The sequence below is a fragment of the Podarcis bocagei genome, assembly GCF_964188305.1.
Source record: "Podarcis bocagei genome assembly, chromosome: 16".
Classification (NCBI taxonomy): Eukaryota; Metazoa; Chordata; class Lepidosauria; order Squamata; family Lacertidae; genus Podarcis; species Podarcis bocagei.
In genome coordinates, this window is record NC_138142.1 from 36322694 (window position 1) to 36348860 (window position 26167).

At 51.7% G+C, this 26167-nt stretch overlaps 1 protein-coding gene across 3 annotated transcripts in view; it reads left to right on the forward strand.

Annotated features, from left to right (window-relative positions):
• Window positions 1–26167, forward strand: part of INTS3 (integrator complex subunit 3) — a 93922-nt gene that overhangs the window by 20279 nt on the left and 47476 nt on the right. For 2 of the 3 annotated variants that reach the window (XM_081173506.1, XM_081173505.1), the window contains exons 4-10: window positions 5304–5417; window positions 6220–6304; window positions 11603–11669; window positions 15146–15290; window positions 16941–17070; window positions 19557–19654; window positions 22087–22278. In XM_081173506.1, the coding sequence (XP_081029632.1) occupies window positions 5304–5417; window positions 6220–6304; window positions 11603–11669; window positions 15146–15290; window positions 16941–17070; window positions 19557–19654; window positions 22087–22278 (831 nt within the window). Of the gene's footprint in view, window positions 1–4361; window positions 4514–5303; window positions 5418–6219; window positions 6305–11602; window positions 11670–15145; window positions 15291–16940; window positions 17071–19556; window positions 19655–22086; window positions 22279–26167 lie in introns of all 3 variants that reach the window. The other variant, XM_081173507.1, reaches the window with a different exon arrangement.

A 26167-nucleotide genomic window follows, 5' to 3' on the forward strand; every position in this document is an offset into this window, starting at 1 on the left:
TGTTTTTAACACTGATTGGGAGCCGCCCAGAGTGGCTGCGGAAACTCAGCCAGATGGGCGGGGTATAAATAATAAATTATTATTATTATTATTATTATTATTGTTTGGCCTCTCTAACTCAGTATCACCCACGCTGACAGGCAACAGCTCTCCGGGGCTTCAGGCAGGGGGTCTCTCCTAGAGGATGCCATTAGGGGTCTTGAACCTGGGACCTTCTGGGCTCAAGGCAGATGCTGTGCCGCCAAGCCGTGTTCCCCCCCTTTCGCCCTCCTTGCTCTGGACGCGGATTGGGTCTGCCGAGCAGCCGCCCTCTTCTGAAGCCTCTCAAAGAATGCCTCTCCTGGCCCCCCTCGCAGGAAATGAGCTGCGTGCCGAGCCCGTCCAGCTGTGCGCTGGAGACCCTTGGCTGCGTCGGAGCTGTCGGGGTGACAGCCAGCTGATGAGTGTGCGAGGCGGCTGCCTCCTCCGCTCGGCTGGCTCTTGCTTTTAATTAAAGTTCACAAAGTATGGAGGGAGGGCCTTCTGCTCTCTCCCACCCCCCTTCCATCTTTTTATCTTTCACCCAGAGTTAAAAGCCTCCTGTCTCCTTGACATCTCCCTGCTGCTTGCCTCTTGTGCCCATCTCCGGAGCCTTATGCTGGCGGGTGCTGATTTATTCATTGGCGTGACACATTTTCATCAGGCTGCAGACTTTTTCCCTGTCAGTGACATGGGCCGTGTTGCTAGACGCTCCATGGGCGTGTTTCGCGACAGGGGGTTTAAGGCAAAAATAAGAATGGTTTACTGTCAAATATAAGGAAGCCATGGGACGCGGGTGGCGTTGTGGGTTAAACCACAGAGCCTAGGGCTTGCTGATCAGAAGGTCGGCGGTTCGAATCCCCTCAATGGGGTGAGCTCCCGTTGCTCTGTCCCAGCTCCTGCCAACCTAGCAGTTTGAAAGCACGCCAGTGCAAGTAGATAAATAGGTACCGCTCCGGCGGGAAGGTAAATGGCGTTTCCATGCGCTGCTCTAGTTCGCCAGAAGTGGCTTAGTCCTGGTGGCCACATGACCCAGAAGCTGTCCGCCGGCTCCCTTGGCCAGTAAAGCAAGATGAGCGCCGCAACCCCAGAGTCGTCCGCGACTGGACCTAATGGTCAGGGGTCCCTTTACCTTTACCTTACTCTGAGTAGGACTAGCATTAGCTACAGTTGGGTCGTGCCAAGCATCTGGGGCCTTAAGATTGGCAAGGGAGGCCCTGTGGGTGGCAGCGCCCAGCTGGCATTGACAGGTCCTTCTTGGCACCTGCTCGTTATTTGTGAAATGCCCTCTAAGGTTGGAACCATGAACTGGAGCCCTTCATGTTGCCAACATTTTGTTGCGGGTGTAACACTATTAATATTCTATGATATCACAGGGATAAGAATTTGCCTGGGATTGGGCTGGAATGGAGTATCCCGGGAAAGGGCGTAGCTGGTTGGAACCCTGAACTGGAACACTCCACACTTACCAGCATTTTGTCACACTTGTGAATATCGTAACGTGGATAAGAAACTTGATTGGGCTTGTAAGTTAGACTATCCTCCACCAGGGTCAGGGCCTTTTCAGTGATGGCTCCGACCTGGTGGAATGCTCTGTCCCATGAGACTAGGGCCCTTCAGGATTTAACCTCCTTCCGTCGGGCCTGTAAGACAGAGCTATTCCGCCTGGCCTTTAATTTGAATTCAGCCTGATCTTTTATTTCCCTTCTCTCCCCCCGTCCCCTTTTATGAAGATCACCCACTCTGAGACCCCACAGCTATTTCTCCCCTGGCCTCCTCGCTGGCCCAAGTAGGACCAATTCAGCCAGCTAGCCCTGGGGATTATCTAACTGATTTTTTATTTTTTATTTTTATTCATGTTTTTATGCTGTCTTTTATGCTGCTTTCATAATTGTTTTAAAGTGTTTTAAATTTGTTGTTAGCCACCTGAGCCCGGTTTTTGAACCGGGAAGGGCAGGGTATAAATAAAAATTTATTATTGTTGTTATTATTATTATTATTATTATTGTAATGGAATGGCACATCCTGGGAAAGGGCTGACTGGCTAGCTGGCTGGCTGGGACCCTGAACAGGAGCACCGTTTTGTTGCAAGGGGCCAGAATTTGAGCCAGGATCCAGCTGCAGAATGCCACTGCCTTTATGTAGCCTTTTGCAGTTTTGGTGCTAATAAGACACCCCAAACTGAGCACCCCTTATAAACCCCATCGGTTCCTAGGAAAAGAAATAGGAGGCCAAAATCTTGGGGCCTCGGCACTAGTGTCTCTGTCCTTTCAAAACACGGGAGATAAGAGCACCTTCAAACATGGGCAGAGTGCTTTACCTAGCCCTGGAGGGACTGGACCCTTTCGCAGTGACATCCCTTCCTCACCCTCGCCTCTACTTTGCTCCTGCCCTCTGAAATGCCTTCTGCGATCCCCGTTTTGTGGCTTCGGGAGAATTGCCCAGGGCGCCAGGGCGCCTTGGCCCCAATTGTACCACGCGGCACTGGGTCAGGGGTTATTTCACCCCTCCTGCTCGCCGGGCAAGTGCGCCTTTTAACATTTAAAGGTAAAGGTAAAGGTACCCCTGCCCGAACGGGCCAGTCTTGACAGACTCTGGGGTTTGTGCGCCCATCTCACATCTATTGGCCGGGGGCCAGCGCTGTCCGGAGACACTTCCGGGTCACGTGGCCAGCGTGACAAAGCTGCATCTGGCGAGCCAGCGCAGCACACGGAACGCCGTTTACCTTCCCGCTGGTAAGCGGTACCTATTTATCTACTTGCACCCAAAGGTGCTTTCGAACTGCTAGGTTGGCAGGCGCTGGGACCGAGCAGCGGGAGCGCACCCCGCCGCGGGGATTCGAACCGCCGACCTTTCGATCGGCAAGCCCTAGGCGCTGAGGCTTTAGCCCACAGCGCCACCCGCGTCCCTATCTTTTAACATTTGGAAAGCGCCAAAAGGCCGAGCCAGAGACCTCGCCTGTTGCGCGCGTGAGGTTGCTGAGTGCTTTGCGAGTTCAATCGAAAGGGCGCTTTCAGGGGCCTCATTAGCCTCTCCGAGGGAGAACGCGGAGAGCAGATCCCTCTTTGCCTCCGCGGCGTGACATTTAGCAGCACAAATTAACATCCATGCAGAAGTGAGTTAACAGATGATTTCCTGGTTCCTCCCTCCCCTTCCCTCCCTTCTGCCAACCTCACAGGGCAAGAGGTGCCAGCTGTCTTCCACCCCACCCAGCTTGCATCTGAATACTGTAAAACTTCGCAAGAAGCCCCACTATTCATTATTATTTTTATTATTAATTGGACTTGCTAGTTGCTTTTGAAAATTGAAACGTAAACTCATTTTACTACACTACTTTTCATCCAGATTTTTGGCCTTTATCTTGGAGACTTGTAGATACCACAACCCCTTGTGGGGTGTATTAGACAGACTTTTATATACCATAAGCATTAAAACCAGTATAAAACAGAAACAAAACGAGACCTCAAAACACAAATGTATGTAAAAAGTCTCTCTAATACACCCCACAAAGGGGTTGCGGTATCTAAAAGTCTCCAAAATAAAGGCCAAAAATCTGGATGAAAAGTAGTGTTAGTGCCGGGCTCCTGAAAGTAGCCATTGATGGCACCAGGCAAGCCTCCCTGGGGAGAGCATTCCAAAGGCAGGGAGCCACCACCAAAAAGACCCTGTTCTCGTGTCATCACACTCCAGACCTCCCAGGCCCATAGAGAAGGACCTCGGATGTTGGTTTCAGGATGTTGGTGGGTCATGATCAGCTGATCTGCTCCAAGTCCTTCCAAATCTGAGCCTCTGAGCACTTTCCACCGCCTCCTTCCCCCCCCATCCCTCCACCGCGCACCCCAAACTTCTCCCGCACCGCCTGCGCTCCCCAAGCTCTGCCTTTGGCTCCCGAAACGTTTGCACGGCCATTCGCAGGCTCCTCTTCCGCAAGCATCTCCTTGCCAGCTTTTGGCAGATTGAGTCCCGGTGGTGGGGGTTGTTCTCTTGGAACTTGACAAGCGAGCAAAATTTGGACACAGGGAATATATTCTCTGCTTGTACATTTTGGACGAGCCGAGTCCCAGCTGATTTACGACCGTCCGACACACTTGGCCGTACTCTTCGTGTATGTTCTGCATTATGTGTCGCCTGGAATTATTTTCATATGTCAGATGGTTGGGCTTGTGGTGCCATATAGAAACAGCGACCCCTTTCGCTGCTTTCTGGTTACTGATGTGTATATATGTCTATTCATTTCCTTTGGTCGCCAGTGGCGGGGAGCAGCTCACCCCCAAAGCAACCAGTGCTTTGGCTATTCCCGATGTACCACCTTGGCTTCAGGCACTGTCTCCTTCTGTTGTTAGAGCACAGATGGAGAGCCTGTGGCCTCCCAGAGATGTTGGTGGACTACAACTCTCGTCACCCCTGACCAATTGGCCTTGCAGGCTGGGGAAAATGGAAGTTGGAGTCAAACAGCACCTGGATGGCGGCTACGGGTTCTTCATCCCGGCTCTAGGTAATAGAATATTACACCTCTATAAGCGCATTTAATACGTGATCCCTGATTTTTTGGGATGTGTGTCTGGAATAGGGCTGGAGAACCCATGACCCTCTGGAGGTCCTTGTGGACTGCAGTTCCCATCAGCCCTGACCATTGGCTGCATTGGCTGTGGCTGATGGGAACTACAGTCCAGTTGGAGTTCAGCCAATGGGAGCTAGAATCTCATTGGAGTCCAGCCAATGGGAGCTAGAGTCCTGCTGGAATCCGGCCAGTGGGAGCTAGAGTCACGCTGGAGTCTGGCCAACGGGAGCTAGAATTCCACTGGAATCCAGTCAATGGGAGCTGGAGTCCTGCTGGAATCCGGCCAGTGGGAGCTAGAGTCCTGCTGGAGTCCAACCAATGAGAGCTAGAGTCCCGCTGAAGTCCAGCCAATGGGACTAGAGTCCCGCTGGAATTCGACCAATTGGGAGCTAGAGTCCCGTTGGAGTCCAGCCAATGGGAGCAGACCTAAGATGCTGTAGGGCTCCTGCATGATGATGATGATGATCAGGGTAATGTGAATCTGCCTTCAACGTGCCGAGCCAGTTGTCCATTCCACCCAGTGCTGTTAACTCTGACCAGCAGCATCTCTCCAGGGAACTGCACTTGGCCCCTGGGATGGAGTCTCCCCACCCCTGTTTACAGAATCTGTATGCCACCCACCACCCACCCTAGAGCAGTTTCTTTTTAAGTTATATGCTGTGACTGCACTCTGTTCAGCTGACACATTCTCTCATCTCTCCCCTGCCCTCCTCCCTGGCCACAGTGTTACCGGGACCTGGTGCTGGTCAGCCGGGACGGGATGAGTGCCGTTTTGAACAAGATGAACCAGATTCTGATGGAGAAGTACCTGAAGCTGCAGGACACGTGCCGTACGCAGGTGGGCCATGCGCTATGTGCCGCGTCTTGCCTGTGTGCATTTTCTTTTCTCTGTGTGCCTCCATACTTAAAAGAACAGGGGTGTGAGGGTGTGAAGCAGGAGCTGCGATCAGCCCGCTGTTTGTCTCAAGCCCGGAGTGCAGTGCTGCCAAAGGCATTTCTGCGAGGCATTTTAAATTCTGCAACCTGAAGACCCAGATTCCGCAATCGGTATCAGCTCTGCAAATCTGCAAGCTGGGTTTCAGGGGCATACGTAATGCGGTCTGCAGTTGCGGGTACTTCCTCCCCCCGGCCCCTTGCTCCCAAACCCCAGTGTCAGAATTAGAATTTGTATATGGAAAAGGTGCATTGAGGCATACGGGGAAAGTCAAGGGAAGTACGGTGCTGTGAGCTTGGGGGTGGGCACGAAACAGAAATTTGTGGTAGGTGGGCTTGGTGGCTGTATTTGTAAACCAAACCTTCTCCCCTGCTGCTCACCCCAGGATTCCCCACATAGACACGATTCTTTCCATAACATATGTGGTGTTTGGGGTTCCCTCCACAATCACAAGGACTAGAAACTTGCAGGATGTTTTTTTTAAAAAAAGAGAGAGAGGAAGGAAAAATCCCGATCGTGGGTTCTTCTGAACGACCCATATTCTATGAGCAGCGAGTTGTTAGGACCACGCCATCATCTGGCTGGCGCAAATGCTTGCATGCCATGCCTTTCTTCTGCCTGGACAAGGCGTCAAAGAGGCGGGAGAGGCTGGCTTTGTCCATGTCGCTTGAAGGAGCCCTGAATTCTCTTCTCTCCCACGCTTTAGTTGGTTTGGCTGGTGCGGGAGATAGTGCGGAGCGGGATTCTGGGCATCGAAGGCGTCTGCATGACCTTCATGAAGCAGATCGCAGGTGAGTGCGTTGGGGGGGTAGTATCGATGGAGAAGGTAGCTCCACAAAGCATCCCATAGGAGGTGGAGGAAGGCTGCGTTGATGGCTGCTAGCCTAAGTGAGTGCCGTTTCTCTATCAACCATTCCTCATAAGCAGGGCCAGATTCACCGTATTTTTCGCTCTATAAGACACACCAGACCATAAGACACACCTAGTTTTTGGAAGAGGAAAACAAGAAAAAAAATATTCTGAATCCCAGAAGCCAGGGCAGCCAGCGGGATCGGAGTGCTGCGATCCTGCTGGTTGTCCTGGCTTATGGGATAGCCACGCGCAGCCTCTCCCGGGCAAGGGGAGCCTTCATCCTCTGCTCGGGAGAGGCTGCGCGCGGCTAAGGCTCCCCCAAGAGCCGCGCTCCCTTTAAAGAGCGCATGGAGCGTGTGTGCGGCTCTTGGGGGCTTTTCCTGAGGAGGGAGAAGGGCAGCTCCACGCGGCTCTTTAAAGGGAGTGCTGAGCAGAGCCTCCTGCCTGCATTCGCTCCATAATACGCACACACATTTCCCCTTACTTTTTAGGAGGGGAAAAGTGCGTCTTATAGAGCAAAAAATACGGTAGGTTTGATGAGGCCCCAAGCTACTAAAGGTAATGGGGCCCTTTATGTGTCTAGCTGTCCTTTGCCAACAACAAATTGTCACTGTTTTTTTGTGTTGAATATATGCTATATGGTAATTTATGGACCTCATGGGTATCTAAAGCCATTCGCACATATCAAAATACGTATTTTATCAAAGTAATTGCTGAAGTGAAACACAATTAAGAAGTATCCAGGTTTTTTTCCCCTTTAATTTTTTTGGGGGGCTCCAAGAGAGTGGGGCCCTAAGCTATAGCTTGTTTAGCTTATACGTAAATCCGGCACTGCTCTTAAGGCTTGGTTTCTCATAAGGGAGCCAGTGTGGTGTAGCGGTTAAGAGCGGTGGACTCGTAGTCTGGTGAACCGGGTTCGCATCTCCACTCCTCCACATGCAGCTGCTGGGTGACCTTGGGCCAGTCACACTTCTTTGAAGTCTCTCAGCCTCACTCAACTCACAGAGTGTTTGTTGTGGGGGAAGAAGGGAAAGGAGAATGTTAGCCGCTTTGAGACTCCTTCGGGTAGTGATAAAGCGGGATATCAAATCCAAACTCTTCTTCTTCTTCGATGGGCCGTTGGTCTTATCCAGCAGGCTCTTCTTGTGTTCTTAACATCTAGATGGTACCAGGTTGGGGAAGGCTGATCTGCAGATATGTTAAGTGGATAGTGTGTTGGACTAAGAACTTGGCAGACCTGTGTTCAAATTCCTACTCATCTCATGAATCTGATTGTGTGAAGCCTTGGGCCCATTTTACGAACTTTGGAAGAGCTTTCTGGATCATCTAGTGACCAACATCTCACTGCGTCCAACCAGATGCCTGTATAAAACCCAGGCACAAAGGCACTCCTAAACTCCCTTAAAGGATTGTTGTGAAGATAAAAGAGGAAGGGCATATACCACTTGGAGCTCCTTGAAGGAAACACCTCCCTCCTCCTCCTCCTCCTCCTCCTCCTCCTCCTCCTCCTCCTCCTCCTTCTTCTCTGGTGGAGGCAGAAATGCTTCTGAGTACCAGTTGCTGGAATCCGCCGCAGGGGGAGAGCTCTTGGGGGTGTCCCATTGTGGCATCTGATTGGCCACTGTGAAAACAGGAAGCTGGGCTAGATGCAACCAATATTACTCTAATTTCTTAAGGTGCCCAGTCCTCATCAAGCCATCAGGCCATTCTCAGTAGCCTCTTGAGCATCACTGCCCCCGGCCCCAACCCTAAGCCTGTGTCTAATGAAGGGAGCATATTGTGGCAGTCAGTGTTTGCCTATGGTAACACTGGCTTGTTCCAAATGAACCGCCTGTCATGTAGAGCTGAGGTGCCGAAGGTCCAGGTTGCCAACAGCTACAAGGCGAGCACTGGTTTAATTGTGTACAGCCGCCTTAAACTGGAGCCAGGCAAGGCCAGGAGAGAGGGAGGGGTGGTTGATGGCAGGAGGGTTGCCCTTTTCAGGTAACGAGGGCCAAAATGAGTTGCTCAATTAGCAGCAAGGTATATTGGAGCAGCTCTCTCTAAGCAGGATTGCAGTGGGCGCAGAGTTTCTTTATTCCGCATGTTTTGATTATGCCCAATTTAAAAAATCCCTGGTGTGTTTAGGGTCATTTTATTTTATTTTTGTAGAGAACAACCATTACTCGGGAACATTATTCTGTAATTATATATCCTTTTAAAAAAGGAAGAGTTTGGTAATGCAGCTGCCTTAAATTGTTCATGTGCCATTACAGATATAGAACGTTGTCCAATTTAATAAAACAGATTTATTCCTAAACCATTTTTATGCAATTATGGGACACCTGTTTTTGTTTTTAAAAGATGCAATAACTCTTCCAATAACTCTTGGAAGATTTCCTTTTCACTTTACATTAAAGTGTGTGTAAATATTACGCACGTAGGATTTATCTTCCATTTTTAAAGCTATAAAGAAGTCTCGTCGCCAGAGATGAGTTTGTATATAGCAGGACTGAGGAACCAGGGGGGCCTCCAGCTGTGGCTGGACTATAACTCCCATCAGCTCCAGCTTGCACGGCCTACGATTAGGGATGATGGGACTTGTAGTTTGGCAGCATCTGGAGGGTAACAGGCCCCCCCACCCCTATCCTGGTCACACCTCCCAGCCAATCAGGGATCTCTCATTAAATTGCAGTAATAGGATTACTCTTGGCCAAACAATCCTCATCTCTCCGCCCCACCAGTTCCTTCCCTACCAAATCAGGTATGGTCTTGATAGGGATCTCGAGAACTTCTGGCACACTTTTGTGCCGGGCTGACTTCAGGAATTTGCCGCAGTGGAAAATCTGTCATTTTGTTTTTTTAACCGCCAGCATCTGCAATGTGGAGTTGGGCCTCTATGAGCTCAGAGCTTGCCAGCTCCCGCCCCCCTCGCCCGAAGGACAGGCTCTAAAAGCTATTTGTTTTTTGGGGGGGGGGGGCAGGAAGGACAAAACCATAGTAGACCAGCAAACTACTGTCTTTCTCCTTTGTTTGGCACCCTTGTCAAGTGTTTGCAGACTTACGGGAAACTTCTTTTCCTAAGGTACCTCTGCCACCCCCTCACCCTGATAAGGTTTTTTTCTTCTTCTTTTTACGAGGATCCAGTTGCCATGACTACATCTTTTGAGGGGGGGCCCCCACTCCCCTTCTCAAGGACAGGCATCCAAGAATGGCTCTGCCTGACTTTTTAAAGAGTACTCTGGTGGAGAAAGGAATTTGCCCCGCAATCGCTCACAGCAACCAGGAATTTACAAGCCCCGGGGCTCTTTGTTAGCCAGCTTGCATGACAGCCCGACCTTGGGTGCCCCTGATCTAGAGTTGGGGGGCCCCGCGGCCCTCCAGATCTTATTGCGACAGTCATCTCCAGGCTTGACTACTGTAACTCGCTCTACGCGGGGCTGCCCTTGAAGCTGTCCCAGAAACTCCAGCGGGTACAGAATGCTGCAGCGAGGCTCCTCACAGGGTCTCTGCCATGGGAGCATATTCATCCAGTGCTTTTCAAGCTGCACTGGCTCCCGGTGGAGTACAGGGTCAGATTTAAGGTGCTGCTTTTGACCTTTAAAGCCCTTCACGGCCTAGGACCCTCGTACCTACGGGACCGCCTCGCCTGGTATGCCCCACGGAGAGCCTCAAGGTCCATAAATAACAACACCCTAGTGGTCCCAGGCCCTAAGGAAGTTAGATTGGCTTCAACCAGAGCCAGGGCCTTTTCAGCACTGGCCCCAACTTGGTGGAACGCTCTGTCTCATGAGACCAGGGCCCTGCAGGATCTGATCTCTTTCCGCAGGGCCTGTAAGACAGAGTTGTTCCGCCTGGCCTTTGGATTGGAGCCAATTTGATTCCCTCCGCCCCCTTTTTCTTTTTTCTTTTCCTTCTCCTGCAATGAGGCTCCATTTTAATATTTTAATGTTCCATTATTTTAATGTTGTATTTTATTTTGTTTTTAAGTTGTAATCACTCATCTTGTTTTTATTATTGCTTGTAAGCCGCTCTGAGCCCGGCCTTGGCTGGGGAGGGCGGGGTATAAATAAAAAATTATTATTATTATTATTATTATTGGACTCCATCATCCCTAGCCGTTAGCCGTGCCAGGGGTGGGGTGGGGGTCTGATGGAAATTGGAGCCCAATAACACCTGGTTGGGGGGTTGAGTTAGGGGAGGGTGCCCTGGCCAAATAGCCCTCCTTGCTGTCTTCTGGCTGGGCATCACGGGTGGAGAAAGCCCTGCTTGTTGTGCTCAGGCCTTGCTTTCAAAGGACAAAAATGGGTGTAAATATCCCTTCCACTGAGCATCTCTCACTCCTCCATTTGGCAGGCCGAGATGACCTTTCGCTTGCTCCCCAATTTTGGCCTCACTGAGTCAGGTTGCTGTGATTTATTTGGGGTTCCTCAGCGCTGCATCAATAATCAATACCAGCTGCTGGAAGCCACAGGAGGGGAGAGCTCTCTTGTGCGTGGGTCCTGCCCTGAGGGTTTCCCTAATGGGCCATTGGCCTGATCTTGGGGTTTGCAGTCAGATTTATTGAGGAGAAGGCAATCAGTGACTACTGGCTCTTCCTCCACATTTGAAGGTAGTAAATGTGCCTGAATAAAATCATAGAGTTGGAAGGGACCCCGAGGGTCATCTAAGTCCAACCCCCTGCAATGCCAGAATATGCAGCTGTCCCATACAGGGGTCAAACCTGCAACCTTGGCGTTAATCAGCACCACGCTCTAACCAACTGAGCTGGAGACTTCTGGTGTGCTTCTGTTGCGCTCAGGTCTTCCCTGCAGGCCTTTACAGAAGAGGCACCTGGCTGGCTGCTGCGAGAACAGGCAGGCCATTGACCTGATCCCGCAGGGTCTTTTTACATCCTTATGGGTTACAGGGAGAGAGGGCTCTTGCCTTCACGCCCTGCCTGTGTACCTCCTAGAGGAATCTTGAGCGGCTGGTGTCAAAGGCTTTTGACCTGATCCGGAACGGTTCTTCCAATGTCCATTTGGTCATTGGTTTCCAGAAAGTACCTGAGCTGTCCCATTGAGCAAAGGAGGACGGGGTTCTCCTAGGTTGGGTGGGTATGTCGGTGTACAGGGCAAAAACAACAGCAACAAAAAATTTGATTAGCTGAAAGGTATCAAGGGGCAGTTTGGTGCAAACCTGATGCTGGAGGAAAGTGCAATCCACAGTCTGAACCGGCTTCCTCCCAACCTTCTGGTCACCTGTTTGTCTCCTTGCAGGCGGAGACGTAACGGCAAAGAATATCTGGTTGGCGGAAAACATCCTTGATATGCTTACTGAGCAGAGGTATGTATGTCTGGTTAGTCGGCCATCGCTGGCAGCCAGAGGTCAATGCCTGCTCACAATGGAGCAAACGGACGGTGCTTGCCTAGACTTGCTCCGAAGGCTTGTTCAGGTGGACTAAGGCTAGTAGCTTTGTTTTGCCTTTCAAGCGTTGGGCTCAGCCGTGTCTGACCTTGTCCAGTGTGGACTCTGAAGTTCGTTTTCACGCTACCGAGCCTTGCCAGGGCTGATCAGTCCTGACTTTCCCTGTGACCAAGATGAAGAGAGCCCCGAAGCAGCCCTGCATAGAGACCGCGCAATTAAGGGGGCATGGCTTTCTGCTGGGCCTTATTGCCAGGAGCGAGGGATATTTATTGCCTTGGTACGAACCCGGCCACCTTCTCCAGACACCTTCTGCAACATGTTTGAGTCACCGTGGCTGATCTGACTTCGTTTACACCGAGTCTCGGTTGCCCACGCCATTCCTTTTCTGCAGCCCCTTTTTCTTTGCACGGATGCATCCCGAGTGTACCTGTCATAATATTTCAATGCGCGGTTCCCTCACTTAAGATGGCATGTGTAGTAGCTGCAATGTCTCTTTGAAATTGCTTATTGCTGTGGTGAACAATCAAGTTGTTAAAGCGTTTTACTTCGCGGGGGACGGACGGACACATAAAGAGTTTTTCAAGTGTGTTTATTTCCCTTTGGCAAGGAACAGTTTGATTCCAGCTGCGTTGCCCCACAGTGCCATCTAGTGCGCTCTTCGGAGAGCAAGCACGTTTTCCGTGGCTGGAAGAGCCAGGGGGCTGTAAATCATTGCTTTCTGCCTGCTGGTTCTTGCCTAGACAGTCTTTACCTAGTAGTTCGTCTTGTTTGTCTTCTGCAATGCCTTACCTGACACAGATTCCTGACAACCCTCATCTTAGGCTTAACACACACAGGGTCAAGTTTCTAGCCCACTTGAAGGCTTCCCTCTCCTTCCCTGTTCTTTGAGTGTGATGTTCCATGCCAAAAGAAGTCCAAATTCTGTGCTCAGAGGAACTTTGCACTTGCAACAGTCTCTCCTGCCTCCCATTTGTTGGGCACATTTGGAATTTATGTTGGCAAGGAGGAAAGAGGAATGGGCTGTAGCAAAACTCTGGGCAAGATTGTGTTTTTTGGCCTGTGACTGCCTAGTGGCATCTCGCATACAGAGTCGGGCACCCCGAGTGGTCCAGCAGTTAACTATGGAAAAGCAAGTTCTTAGCCCTTACGATGGTAGAGTTGGCGGACTTTTGGTCTGACCGAACAGGAGTCTTCTTATCTCCTTACAAGAGAAGTTTTGAAGATTTAGCAGGAGGACCTGTGGCTTCCAAAGGGCTGCTGCCGGTCAGTGTGGACAATACTGGGTTCGATAGGAACACACAATGCTGCTGTTTGTCTCCAAGATGAAATACAGGGAGCCGTACAGATGGCTGGGATGGCATCTTCATCGCTCTTGAAAGAGTATTGGACAAATCCATGGAGGGGGCTGAGACAGTGGCTGCTGGCCACAATGGCTGTGTCCTCCACTGTCAGAGGCAATATGCCTCTGAACACTAGTTGCTGGGAATCACAAGGGGGTGTGGCCTGGGGAACGGGGGTGTGGCTAAGGAGGGCGTGAAGCAAGGCTAGCCAGGGGTGTGGCTTGGGGAGAGTTGCTGCATTTGCACCCCTCACCTGAGAGCCTGGGATTCCCCCCAGCCCTGCCTTAAAGAACGTCACCTTCCCAGTTTCTCCTGCGGCTTGTACTGGGCTGTGGGTGATTGATAGGGGCAGAGCCTGGGACATTCCAAGGAGGGGAAGGCTACTCCTCAAAAGCTGAATGCCCCCCACATGGGGGGGGGGGCTTTGTGCCACAGCAGAGAAGGCCCTACCCAAAGTCCCAGGCCCTCACTGGCCGTGTTGCTCAGGAGTTATCGACGAACGAGGAAACAGGCCCACTGTCCCAGGGGCACTGTTTCTCAAACTTGGGTCCACAGCTGTTGTTGGACTACTACTCCCATCATCCATAGCTAGCAGGACCAGTGGTCAGGGATGATGGGAGTTGTAGTCCAACAACAGCCGGGGACCCAAGTTTGAGAAGCACTGACTGTTCTAAGGGATGGGAATTTCGAGGATTGAGGAGAAAACTCATCTGAGGTCAGCAGAATGGAAAGCAAGGTTTTAATTAAGCAGCATAGTTGGTTTTTTTTAGTGTGAAACCAAAACCCTCCCGCTTTGGCTGCTTTAATTGGGAGCAGAAGGTGTAGTTGCTCAAGCATCCGGATCAGGGGGTGAGCCAAGCCCACCACGTCGCGCGTTGGCCCTTTCCGGCACTCGGTGGCGTAACGAGCCCCGAGCTGCCTCTAGAGCACCCTTAAACCTTTCCTCTGTGTCACCTGCCAGATCAATTACTCCCGAGCTCAGGCTGGAGGGCAGCGCCACGCAGAGACCCCCTGACATCGGCTGCCCCCTCCTTTGCCACTCCTGCCCTTTCGCTGCTGCTGCTGCTGTTGTGCTGCACATCCAGTTAATGGACCGGAAGCCCTTTTGCCCCGCAAAGACCTTCTTCTTTGAGATCTTTTACAAAGCATAACTAAAACAGATCTCTGCTTAGTAGCTGCGCTAGGGTCAGGATGGGGTGGGGTGGGGTGGGGCAGGATGATCTGACCATGTTGTTGTTGTTGTTTAGTTGTTTAGTCGTCTCCAACTCTTTGTGACCCCCTGGACCAGAGCACGCCAGGCACTCCTGTCTTCCACTGCCTCCCGCAGTTTGGTCAGACTCATGTTTGTAGCTTCGAGAACACTGTCCAACCATCTCGTCCTCTGTCGTCCCCTTCTCCTTGCGCCCTCCATCTTTCCCAGCATCAGGGTCTTTTCTTCTCTTCTCATGAGGTGGCCAAAGTATTGGAGCCTCAGCTTCAGGATCTGTCCTTCCAGTGAGCACTCAGGGCTGATTTCCTTCAGAATGGAGAGGTTGGATCTTCTTGCAGATCTGACCATGGAGGACATCAAAGCCTCCCCTCTCCCTCCACCCCCCAGTCTGAAATCTTAATTCAGGCTTCCTCCCAGGTTCTCAAGATTTGCCACCTTCAGCAACCAAATACCCGTTGCTGGAAACTGCAGGAGGGGGAAAAGGCTCTTGTGATTGGATCCTGCTTGCGGGTTTTCTGCAGGCATTCGCTTGGCCTCCGTCGAAACAGGACGCTGGGCAAAATGATCCAGCAGAGCTTTTTTTATATTAGTTGTGAACAGAACCTCCATGTCCTAAGGCAGTCTACCTCTCAATGCTCGATGCTGGAGACAAACAACAGGGGAGGGCTCTTGCCTGGGGGCCTTCCTGGGGGAATCTGACGGGCCGCTGTGAGACCAGGGTGCCAGGCCTGATCCCGCGGGGCTACTTGTACATGTTCTCAACGCCCACACAGGTTCTGAGCAGTCGGAAGGGCTGGGGTTTGCGCCGGGTTGTGGCGTGGAACTAAATGCTCCCTTCTTTACAGGGAGTGGGTTCTGAAAAGCGCCATGTTGATTGCCATGTCCGTGTACACCTACCTCCGCCTGATCGTCGACCACCATGGCTCGCCTCCCCTGCACGCCCTGAGGCAGAAGGAGGTGGAATTCTGCATCTCCCTGCTCCGAGACCGGGTAAGGGAATCTGGGAAGTGTTTAGCTGCCTGGAGGCGTGTGGGCGGGTGCCATCTCGGAGGAAGGCACTTGAGGGACAAGTGACAGCCGCTTTCCAGACAGCCTCCTTTGTCGCTGCAGACACACTCGGCCCCCACTCTCCTTGTCTTCTCTGTAGGGGCCGACTTTGAAACAACGCAGCCCATTGTGACTCCCGCCCGGATGAGCTTCTCTCTTCGCGTTTTTGTGCCTTGCTGCTTGTTCCTCTTAAGGAGCTGAAAGCCCAACCAATCAGGGATCACACATTAAAATGCACTTAACAGAAGAGCGAAGGGACGTGGGTGGCGCTGTGGGTTAAACCACAGAGCCTAGGACTTGCTGATCAGAAGGTCGGCGGTTCGAATCCCCGCAACGGGGCGAGCTCCCGTTGCTTGATCCCTGCTCCTGCCAACCTAGCTGTTCGAAAGCACGTCAAAGTGCAAGTAGATAAATAAGTACCGCTCTGGCGGGAAGGTAAACGGTGTTTCCGTGTGCTGCTCTGGTTTGCCAGAAGCGGCTTAGTCATGCTGGCCACATGACCCGGAAGCTGTACGCCGGTTCCCTCGGCCAATAAAGCGAGATGATCACCGCAACCCCAGAGTCGGCCATGACTGGACCTAATGGTCAGGGGTCCCTTTACCTTTACCTAACAGAAGAGTGAAGCTGGGCTGGAGAGAATTGCAACCCTTCAAATCTTGCGGGCCTTCAACACCAAGCAGCCCTGGTCATCATAGCCGATGGTCAGGGGTGATGGGATTTGGAGTCGAGTGACGTCTGAAGGACCACAGGTTCCCTGTCCTAGTCCAAACCCCTGCCCGCAGCGACACAGGTGACCCAGTACAACAAGATCCCCGTTGAGCTCTGGTTCTAGCAACATCTGGAGGGGCCGCAGGTTGTCCACCCTTGTTTTTACAACCCTTGCAGGAAAGTCAAGTGGGGAGGCATAGTTTCATGCTTTACTGTAGAGTTGTGGGGCAGCTGCAGTAAAGGCCCTGCAGTCGGCGAGAGCAAGTTACACATTGCCAGAAGCATAGCCAGGAATCTGATCTGACTCTCCAGCGCTGCTAGCAATAGTAGAAGTGTTCATGATTGCACCCCTGTTGCTGTTGGCCATTGAATGCAATTGCACCCCTATTGATGGCGGCCCGTGAATGTGATCGCACCCCTGTTGCTGGCAGCCATGGATCCCGATCACCGTTTGCGATGGTGTTGGCGGCCAGAGTTAGAAAAGACTCAGCCTTGGCCACCGAGCTTTGAGAAGTCCACCTTTTGAGTCTCCCTCCCAGGTCGTGATCGAGGGTCAGGCTCAGAATTTATAGCGCTGCCTGTTTGTTTGTACAACAGCAACCATTTCTTTTTTTAAAATTTATTTTATCTTTTTAATGCGGCAGCCGACCTTGCTTGTCACCCTGCCTCTTCGGAACCTGCTATCTTCAAAGGGGGGCAAGACCATCTGCCCGAGGAAAGGCCTTTTCAGCCGACGGGTGGGATGAATCATCCTTTTTTTGGGCTTTGCCAGGGTTTTAGGAACTGAACGTTCCCCGAAGCGCACACTCTGTCCGTATCCCTGTGCCTGAGAACAATAATGACTCTCCCCCCCTCCTTCTCCTCCCTCTTCCTCCCTGCCCCAAGTTTATGGATTGCCTTATGATTGGCCGAGACCTGGTGAGGCTCCTGCAGAACGTTGCTAGGATACCCGAGTTTGAACAGCTCTGGAAGGACATTATCCACAACCCACAGGTGCTGAGCCCCCAGTTCACAGGTAGGTGATGAAGTTCCGGAACATTATGGACTAGCTCCTTCCAGAGGCTGAGTGCTTTTTTAAATTTTTCCTGTTATTTGTCAACAGTGAGTTGAATCCAATGTCAGTCCTGCTCATGGTAGTCCCTTTGAAATAGATGAGCATGACTAGCTCAGATCCGGTGGGTCTACTCTTGAGTAGAACGTAGTTGGATCCAACCTGGTGTATCTGTGCCTCCCCTTAACCAAAGTTCTCTGCTGCCCACTGTGCCTTGTTCTGGAAAAGGAGCCCCTACTAGTTTTGAGGGGTTATCAAATTTATGTATTTGTTTCACAAAATTTATGTACCACTTGATGGGGGGACGGACGACGACCCTCGAAGAGGTTTTGAAAAAGATTAAGGAGGAAGTGATGCGGGTGGCATGTAGGTTAAACCACAGAGCCTAGGACTTGCCGATCAGAAGGTCGGTGGTTCGAATCCCCGCGACAGGGTGAGCTCCCGTTGCTCGGTCCCTGCTCCTGCCAACCTAGCAGTTCAAAAGCACATTGAAGTACAAGTAAATAAATAGGTACCGCTCTGGTGGGAAGGTAAACGGCGTTTCCGTGTGCTGCTCTGGTTCGCCAGAAGGGGATTAGTCATGCTGGCCACATGACCCGGAAGCTGTATGCCGGCTCCCTCGGCCAATAAAGCGAGATGAGCGCCGCAACCCCAGAGTTGTCCACGACTGGACCTAATGGTCAGGGGTCCCTTTACCTTTAAGGAGGAAGAAGCTGACAGGCAGTGCCACCCCCTGGAGAATCACAGAAATGTAGAGTTGGAAGGGAACCAAAATGTCATCTGGTCCAACCCCCCCTCACCCCCCTCAATGCAGAAATCAACAGCTGAAGGATCCCTGCCTCCAGGATGGGAGCTGGCAGTGAGGCCTAGTGGGTTGGCCTCAACTGGGCAGGGGACCTACAGCTTTTTGGTCTGGCAGATCAGAGTTCGGTGCATCTTTGCTGCTCTTCGAAGAGAAGATTCCTCCACTCGAGAGAGAAGGCAATTTAGGCTGCTCCTCCCTTCCGCCTCCTGTGGCTGCAGAGAACTTCTTAATCAGCGCCCCAAGGGCCGTCAGTTACCTCTAGCAACCATCCGCCCCTGGCTGCCTTTCGGCCTGATTCCAGGCAAATTAAGATGCAAAGCCCTTAGCAGCACTCTCTGAATTGTGCCTCTGGGGGCTTCTTCGAAGGACCATATTCAAGACATTCTAGAAGGGGTTGACCCGTGGGAGATCTCATGCCGTGTTCCTCCCGACGGGTAGTTTTTGTTTCTTTCCCCACGGGGGAAGTGTTTTAACTAAGCAAGTTTTTTAAAGGGGAGGCGGCCGTCCTTCATCCAAGGAGCTCCTTCCCACGTGGCCCTCTGTCGACAAGTGGAATGGTTTCAATACCGCCGGTTCGGCTTTGAAGCACGCAGAACTTTCCCCTGCTCTTGACAGCCCTCCCGAAGGGGTGGCAGGCCCACAACAAGTCTTGAATGAAACGCGGCGCTCCCTTGGACCGGGAGAACTGGGTTTGCAGATTTTGACCCTAACATGTCGGCTCGGCTCAACTCCCACTGTTTATGTATTGAGCTGGGTAGGAAAGGGAGGCAAGCGAAAGACCCTTGTACAAAGGCGAGCGAGGAGGCGAGAGCCATGCATAAAACGATGCACACTAAGGAGAAAACGAATAGGGATAGATTTTTCTTCCTTCCCATCACTGGGATCCATTGGGGTCATCCAAGGAAACTGATGAAAGAGTCAGGATGGACGAAAGGAATAATAATAATAATAATAATAATAACAATAATAATAATAATAAAAATAAAATTTATTTATACCCCGCTCTCCCCAGCCAAGACCGGGCTCAGGGTGGCTAACAAGCAATAATATAAACAAGTTGATTAAAATACAATTTAAAAAAACAAGATTAAAATACAACATTAAAACAGTAGGATGCAGCCTCTTCACAGGAGGAGAAAGTAAAAAGAAAGAGGGGGAGGGAATCAAACTGATTCTAAGCCAAAGGCCAGGTGGAACAACTCTGTCTTACAGGAAAGCGTTGGCACAAAGTTAAACTGTGGAATTCGCAACTTTAAACCTGGTTTAGTGACGGCCACCGACTTTGATGTCTTTAAAAGACAAAGCTCATGGAGGATGAAGCGACCGACGGCTGCTAGCCGTGATGACTATCGTGGAACTGTTGGGGGCCTCTGAAGACCAGTAGCTGGGGATCCCATGTGGCTGGGCACTGTGGAAACAAGAGGCTGGCTGGATCAGCCTTTGGCCTGATCCTGCGGGGCTCTTCTTATGAGCTTATGACCTGTGTTCTGGGGCTGATCCTTGCTTGTGAAGACGCGTCCCTCGCTGTACGAGACGCCTGCTGATTTAGTAGCTTTTGTGGCTGGCAGTGTGCCGTAAATCTAATTTTCCTTTTCTTTCTCTCTCTCCCCACTTCCCACTCCTCTTCCTGCCTTCCCCAACGCAGGCGTTTTGCAACTCTTGCAGTCTCGGACTTCGCGCAAGTTCCTGGCTTGCCGCCTCACGCCCGACATGGAGACCAAGCTGCTCTTCATGACCTCCCGGGTAACACCTTTTTTTGTTGCCGTTGGTTGCACTTTTGGATATGCTAGCTTCCCAAACCAGTTTACAACAACCCATTATTATTAATATTTAACACTTACAGAGCAGGGGAAGATCTCAGAAGGGCACCGTAGCGCCCACGGGTGCCACTCTGTCAACCCCGGCCTTATGTGGTTACCACAAATTCCGTCCCCTCTTATTTCCCTTCCCTTCTTCACCCCAACTGAGTTCATGCAGCTTGATGCTTATAGGACAGCCACTACAGAGCAGTATAGCTCAGTTCTGGAGGACCTCCTTTGCAAACAGAGAGTCTCAGATTCAAATCCCTGGCATCTGTGGTTAAAAGGGGGCTTAGGCAGCAGGCGAGGTGGAAGCCAGTCAGAGTAGACAAATAGTAGGCTAAATGGACTAATAATAGTAATAATAATAATTTATTATTTGTACCCCGCCCATCTGGCTGGGTTTCCCCAGCCACTCTGGGTGGCTTCCACAGAGACCAAAAATACACTAAAATGTCACACATTAAAAACTTCCCTGAACAGGGCTGCCTTAAGATGTCTTCTGAATGTCAGGTAGTTGTTTATCGCTTTGACATCTGATGGGAGGGCGTTCGACAGGGCGGGTGCCACTACCGAGAAGGCCCACTGCCTGGTTCCCTGTAACTTGGCTTCTCGCAGCGAGGGAACCGTCAGAAGGCCCTTGGCACTGGACCTCAGTGTCCGGACAGAAGGATGGGGGTGGAGACGCTCCTTCAGGTATACAGGGCCGAGGCCGTTTAGGGCTTTAAAGGTCAACACCAACACTTTGTGCTTGGAAACGTACTGGGAGCCAATGTAGGTCTTTCAAGACCGGTGTTATGTGGTCTCAGCGGCCGCCCCCAGTCACCAGTCTAGCTGCCGCATTCTAGATTAGTTGTAGTTTCCGGGTCACCTTCAAAGGTAGCCCCACGTAGAGCGCATTGCAGTAGTCCAAGCGGGAGATAACCAGAGCATGCACCACTCTGGCGAGGCAGTCCGCGGGCAGATAGGGTCTCAGCCTACGTACCAGATGGAGCAGGTAGACAGGTGCCCTGGACACAGAATTGACTGTTACCCCATTCAGGACTAGGGAGTCTCCCCCCACCCGCCCCGCCCCCTGTTCCCCCCCAAAAGTACTTCTGTCTTGTCAGGATTCAATCTCAATCTGTTAGCTGCCATCCATCCAACCACCTCCAGGCACTCACACAGGACCTTCACAGCTTTCACTGGTTCTGATTTATATGAGAAACAAAGCTGGGTACCATCCAAATCTTGATGGATACCCAGTCCAAACCCCCTGGTGATTGCTCCCAGTGGTTTCATATAGATCAGGCTTCCTCAACCTCAGCCCTCCAGATGTTTTGAGACCACAATTCCCATCATCCCTGACCACTGGTCCTGCTAGCTAGGGATCATGGGAGTTGTAGGCCAAAAACATCTGGAGGGCCGAGGTTGAAGAAACCCGATATAGATGTTTAAATGCATGGGGGAGAGGACGGAGCCCTGAGGCAACCCACAAGGGGTCTGAATACTCATCCCCTGACACCACTTTTTGGACACAGCCCAGGAGGAAGGAGCAGAACCACCGTATAACAGTGCCCCAATATGCTGTGGGCTGGACAGGGCAGATGTCCAAGGCCGTTCGATTCAGCACACTGAAGTCAGACACAGAAGTGGGTGGGAATACAAGGTCTTTCAAGACCGGTGTTATGTGGTCTCAGCGGCCGCCCCCAGTCACCAGTCTAGCTGCCGCATTCTAGATTAGTTGTAGTTTCCGGGTCACCTTCAAAGGTAGCCCCACATAGAGCGCATTGCAGTAGTCCAAGCGGGAGATAACTAGAGCATACACCACTCTGGCGAGGCAGTCTGCGGGCAGGTAGGGTCTTAGCCTGCGTACCAGATGGAGTTGGTAGACAGCCGCCCTGGACACAGAATTGACCTGCGCCTCCATGGACAGCTGTGAGTCCAAAATGACTCCCAGGCTGCGCACCTGGACTAATGGTCTGAGTCAGTATATGGCAGCTTCCTAAAGGCTGCTAATCACCTTCTTCCCCATCTACAGACACCAAAGGCAGTTCTGCTGTCGCGTTCACACCGACCAACCAAAAACGGTTGTTTCCAGGCACTACAGAGAATAAAGCAGGGCCGGACATACACTGTTTTTCTATGGAATGGCTGCAAAATTCCATTTTCCAATAGGCTGTGTGTGGTTTGTTTGTTTTTTAAAAAAATCAAATTCATACTTTGTGCAAGTTTCTAGCCCTCATGGCTCGGAACCATTCATGGAATCGTGTGGGTTATGCCTGGTGAAAAACCAGGAAATGTAGAAGGATGCCTGAATTAAGAGTTCAGGGGTTGATGGGCCCAATGGCATGGCACCTTCCGACCTCCCTCCCTCCCTCCCTCTCCTCCCTCCAGGTGCGCTTTGGCCAGCAGAAACGCTACCAAGACTGGTTCCAGCGGCAGTACCTCTCCACCCCGGACAGCCAGTCCCTGCGCTGCGACCTCATCCGCTACATCTGCGGGGTGGTCCACCCGTCCAACGAGGTGCTGAGCTCCGACATCCTCCCTCGCTGGGCTATCATTGGCTGGCTGCTCACCACCTGCACGGTAAGGCGGCTCACTGGGACAAGAGCGCAGGCAACTCCGGAGGGTTTCCTCCCAGGTTTTGCAGGCAGAGCTCCGTCGGACCGCAAGAGCTGCGTGTGGGTGTTTGTGAACATTCTGCATCACCCAGAGAGTACCTGTCGGCTGCCTTGCTGCCCCAGCATCCTGTTCCCACAGTGGCCACCCAGGTAGCCCCAGTGGGAAACCCTCAAGCCACCAACCTAGACATCTCCGAAAGACGGTTAGACGAATTCGTGGAGGGAAGGGCTATTGATGACTATGGACTATGCTCTGCCTTCCACAGTTGGAGCCAACAGCTCTTCTGAATACAGTGGTGCCCCGCAAGACGAATGCCTCGCAAGACGGAAAACTTGCTAGACGAAAGAGTTTTCCGTTTTGGAGGTGCTTCGCAAAACGAATTTCCTATGGGCTTGCTTCGCAAGACGACAATGTCTTGCGAGTTCCTGCTGGTTTTTCCCCCTCCCCCCCTTTTTCTAAGCTTCTAAGCCGCTTATCAGCTGATCCGATAAGATGATAAGCCGCTAAAAGCCGCTAATAGCGCTAATCTGCTAATCCGTCAATGGGCTTGCTTTGCAAGACGAAAAAACCGCTAGACGAAGAGAATCACAGAACGGATTCTTTTCGTCTTTCGAGGCACCACTGTACCAGTTGCTGGAAACCAAAGGTGGAAAGAGCTGCTCTTGAATCTTGCTTGCATGTTTCCCATCGCACCATCCACTTGGCCCCTGTGAGAACAGGATGCTGGACTAGATGGGTCCTTTTCGGCCTGATCCTGCAAGGCTGGCTTCCCCCAACCATTCTGGGATACTTCCAACACATATAAAAACAGAATAAAACCCTAGACATTAAAAACTTCCCAATACAGAGCTGCCTTCAGATGTCTTCTAAAAGTTGTGTATGTATTTATTTCCTTGACATCTGATGGGAGGGCGTTCCAAAGGGAGGGTGCCACTACCAAGAAGGCCCTCTGCCTGGTTCCCTGTAACCTCACTTCTCGCAGTGAGGGAACCGCCAGAAGGCCCTCAGAGCCTTCTGAACGGTGGGGGTGGAGACGCTCCTTCAGGTATACAGGGCCGAGGCCATTGGTAGCCTTAACAGTGGCAAGAATAGACCTAGCGCTACTCACAGTAGACCCATTGAAATTAATGGACCTGCTTAGCTTAGGCCTATTAAATTTAATGGGCCTACTCTGATTAAAATGTGATTAGCTACAATCCAACACCGTTATTTTTTCTAAAACAACATACATTACTCGGACACCAACCCCTCCTAGCTTTTCTTCAGAATCTCATTCCTCAAGGCGCTCTGGCCGTGATGCCCCAGGAAACGTTTCTGGATCCTGCTACTCGTTTCTGTAATCGCCCTGTTCTTTTAAAGTGAGGTTTGTGTCTGGGAAGCCAAGAACAACACCGTCGAGACCAGCTGCTGCAAAAAATAATAATAAGGTGGTGATAATAATCTCAGCAATAATAGATTTCCAAGAAATTCAAGAGCGGGTATTTTTAGCTCTCCAAATCCAACCGGTGTTATTTATTTGCTTTAACGCAGCAGAGATGTCTAACCTGGGCATAGCACCTTACAAGGGCTGCATTGATACCTGTGATGGCGTCCAGCTGCAAAGGCACCTCTGCCCTCACCTGAACGAGCCAGTTTCCATTCAGGGTCCACTAGGAAAGCCCTCCTGGGTCAGACCAGAGACCCATCTAGTCCAGCGTCCTGTTCTCACCGCAGCAAGCCAAGTGCCCAAATCCAGTATTTTCCAATTAACTAAGTGCTGTGGAAGGGTGGTGCTGTGGGTTAAACCACAGAGCCTAGGACCTGCCGATCAGAAGGTCGGCGGTTCGAATCCCCGCGACGGGGTGGGCTCCCGTTGCTCGGTCCCTGCTCCTGCCAACCTAGCAGTTCAAAAGCACGTCAAAGTACAAGTAGATAAATAGGTACCGCTCCGGCGGGAAGGTAAACAGCATTTCCGTGCGCTGCTCTGGTTCGCCAGAAGCGGCTTAGTCATGCTGGCCACATGATCCGGAAGCTGTACGCCGGCTCCCTTGGCCAATAAAGCGAGATGAGCGCCGCAACCCCAGAGTCGGCCACGACTGGACCTAATGGTCAGGGGTCCCTTTACCTTTACCTAAGTGCTGTGGACTTTTGAAAACGTTGATATCTCTGCGGTAGTTTTCGTTACGTCGGCGGTGCCGACGTACCCTTCAACATTTCCCAGAGCAAAACCGGGACATGCGTCTTCTGCGCCTTGCTCCTGCACAAGTCATGTGACCCGCACGAGAGCACAGTGCATTTGGGGGCACCACGATCTCATTTTTTTTGCGATCTCCCCAAAACAGGTTGTCCCAGACAGTTGATGGGTGTGTGTTGCCCCTGTGGTCTGCGGACCACCAATTCGAAACCACTGCCCTTAATGGGAAGCTCACCAGCGTGAGCTGAACGCAAGGATGCCTTTCCTTTTGGTGGTTTCCCGCAACCGGCATTCATGGCCACAGCACCGCCTCTGGCAGTGGAGGTAGAAGATAGCCATGATGGCCTGTAGCCATTGGCAGCGTTGCCCTCCATGAAGCCGTCCGAGTTGGTAGCCATTGCCACCTCCTGCGGGGGGGGGGGGAGAGAGACGTGGCCATCACCTGGCTCTGCCGGTGGCAGATCTGTTGTCCTCCCCCCTCGTTCGCTCGCTCTCACACACGCACACATTAACATTCCCAGCCCCTCTGACTCTGCCGCTTAATTGCCACTGGCTTCCCAGCTAATTAAGGTCTGCAGCCTGGCTTGACTCTCCGACAACGCAGACCACATTTCATTTGCCTGATGGTTATTGGAAGGGACGGAGGCGAGGCAGCTAATGAACAAAGGGAATTAAAAGCTAGGGCTTTGGAACGGCCTCTCTAAACAAGTTTGGCAGGGTGCTGCTTCTAGAGGAGAGGCGAAGACCGCCCAGAGTGGCATGGCGCAACCCAGTCAGATGGGCGGGGTACAAATAATAACATTATTATTAAGGCTTTTTTTCTGGACCCCCCCCCTTGCAAACCTTTAGACCTTTAGGTTTCCTCGTTTCCTTAACGGGAGGCTAGATATCCCCAATAAACTGCCTCTCTCCCAGGGAAATCAGCGGCCGGGTTTCCTGCTATGTTTACGAGCAGGTTGCCATTTCTGAGGCTTTGAAATAGTGTTCCCCTCTTCCAAATCAAATCAAATTGGCTGCCGACTTTGGCTGCAGCCTCTTGACCTCGGCCACTCGCTCGAGTCACTTGATGACAATTTAGCCGCAGAAACCTCACGCTCTCCGCTCTTGCAGTCGTCCTGGTCGAGGACACCAGGCACACTGCCGCTCTGCTCTGGATTGCCATCGCAGGCCGTTTGAGCAGAGTGCACTTTTGGCATCCCCGCTGCAGGAGAGCTTGCCGATATTCCCATTTCGCAGATCTGGAACCCAAAGCCGAGAAGTCGCAGGCGCTAGTTTACGGCTGCCCAGCGTGCCTGGAGCCCAACAAGGATTTAAACGCCAGGCCCACGTTCCTTCGGAAGTCTTGTGGTCAAGCCACTGAGCTGGCTGGAAGGGGCTCCATGGCTCCATCTGTGGGGCATTGCATGACGTCAGAAGGCTCTTAACGATTGGGGACCAGAAAGCCACAAGGGTCGGTTAACCCCTCATGTCCCCAGCCAATCTCTGAGGTCGGGTCGTCGTTATTGGTCCCGTACATGGCTCTGATCTGCTGTGCGTTTAGTATTATGGGCCCCCTTTGATGAAACTCCCTTCTAGCTTAGGTCAGGCAGGTCCCCTCTCTCTGTTGAACTTCTGACGCCTACCAAAGACTTTAAAATTCTTGGTACTGTGGTAAACCGCTTGGAAACAGTTGTGGTTAAG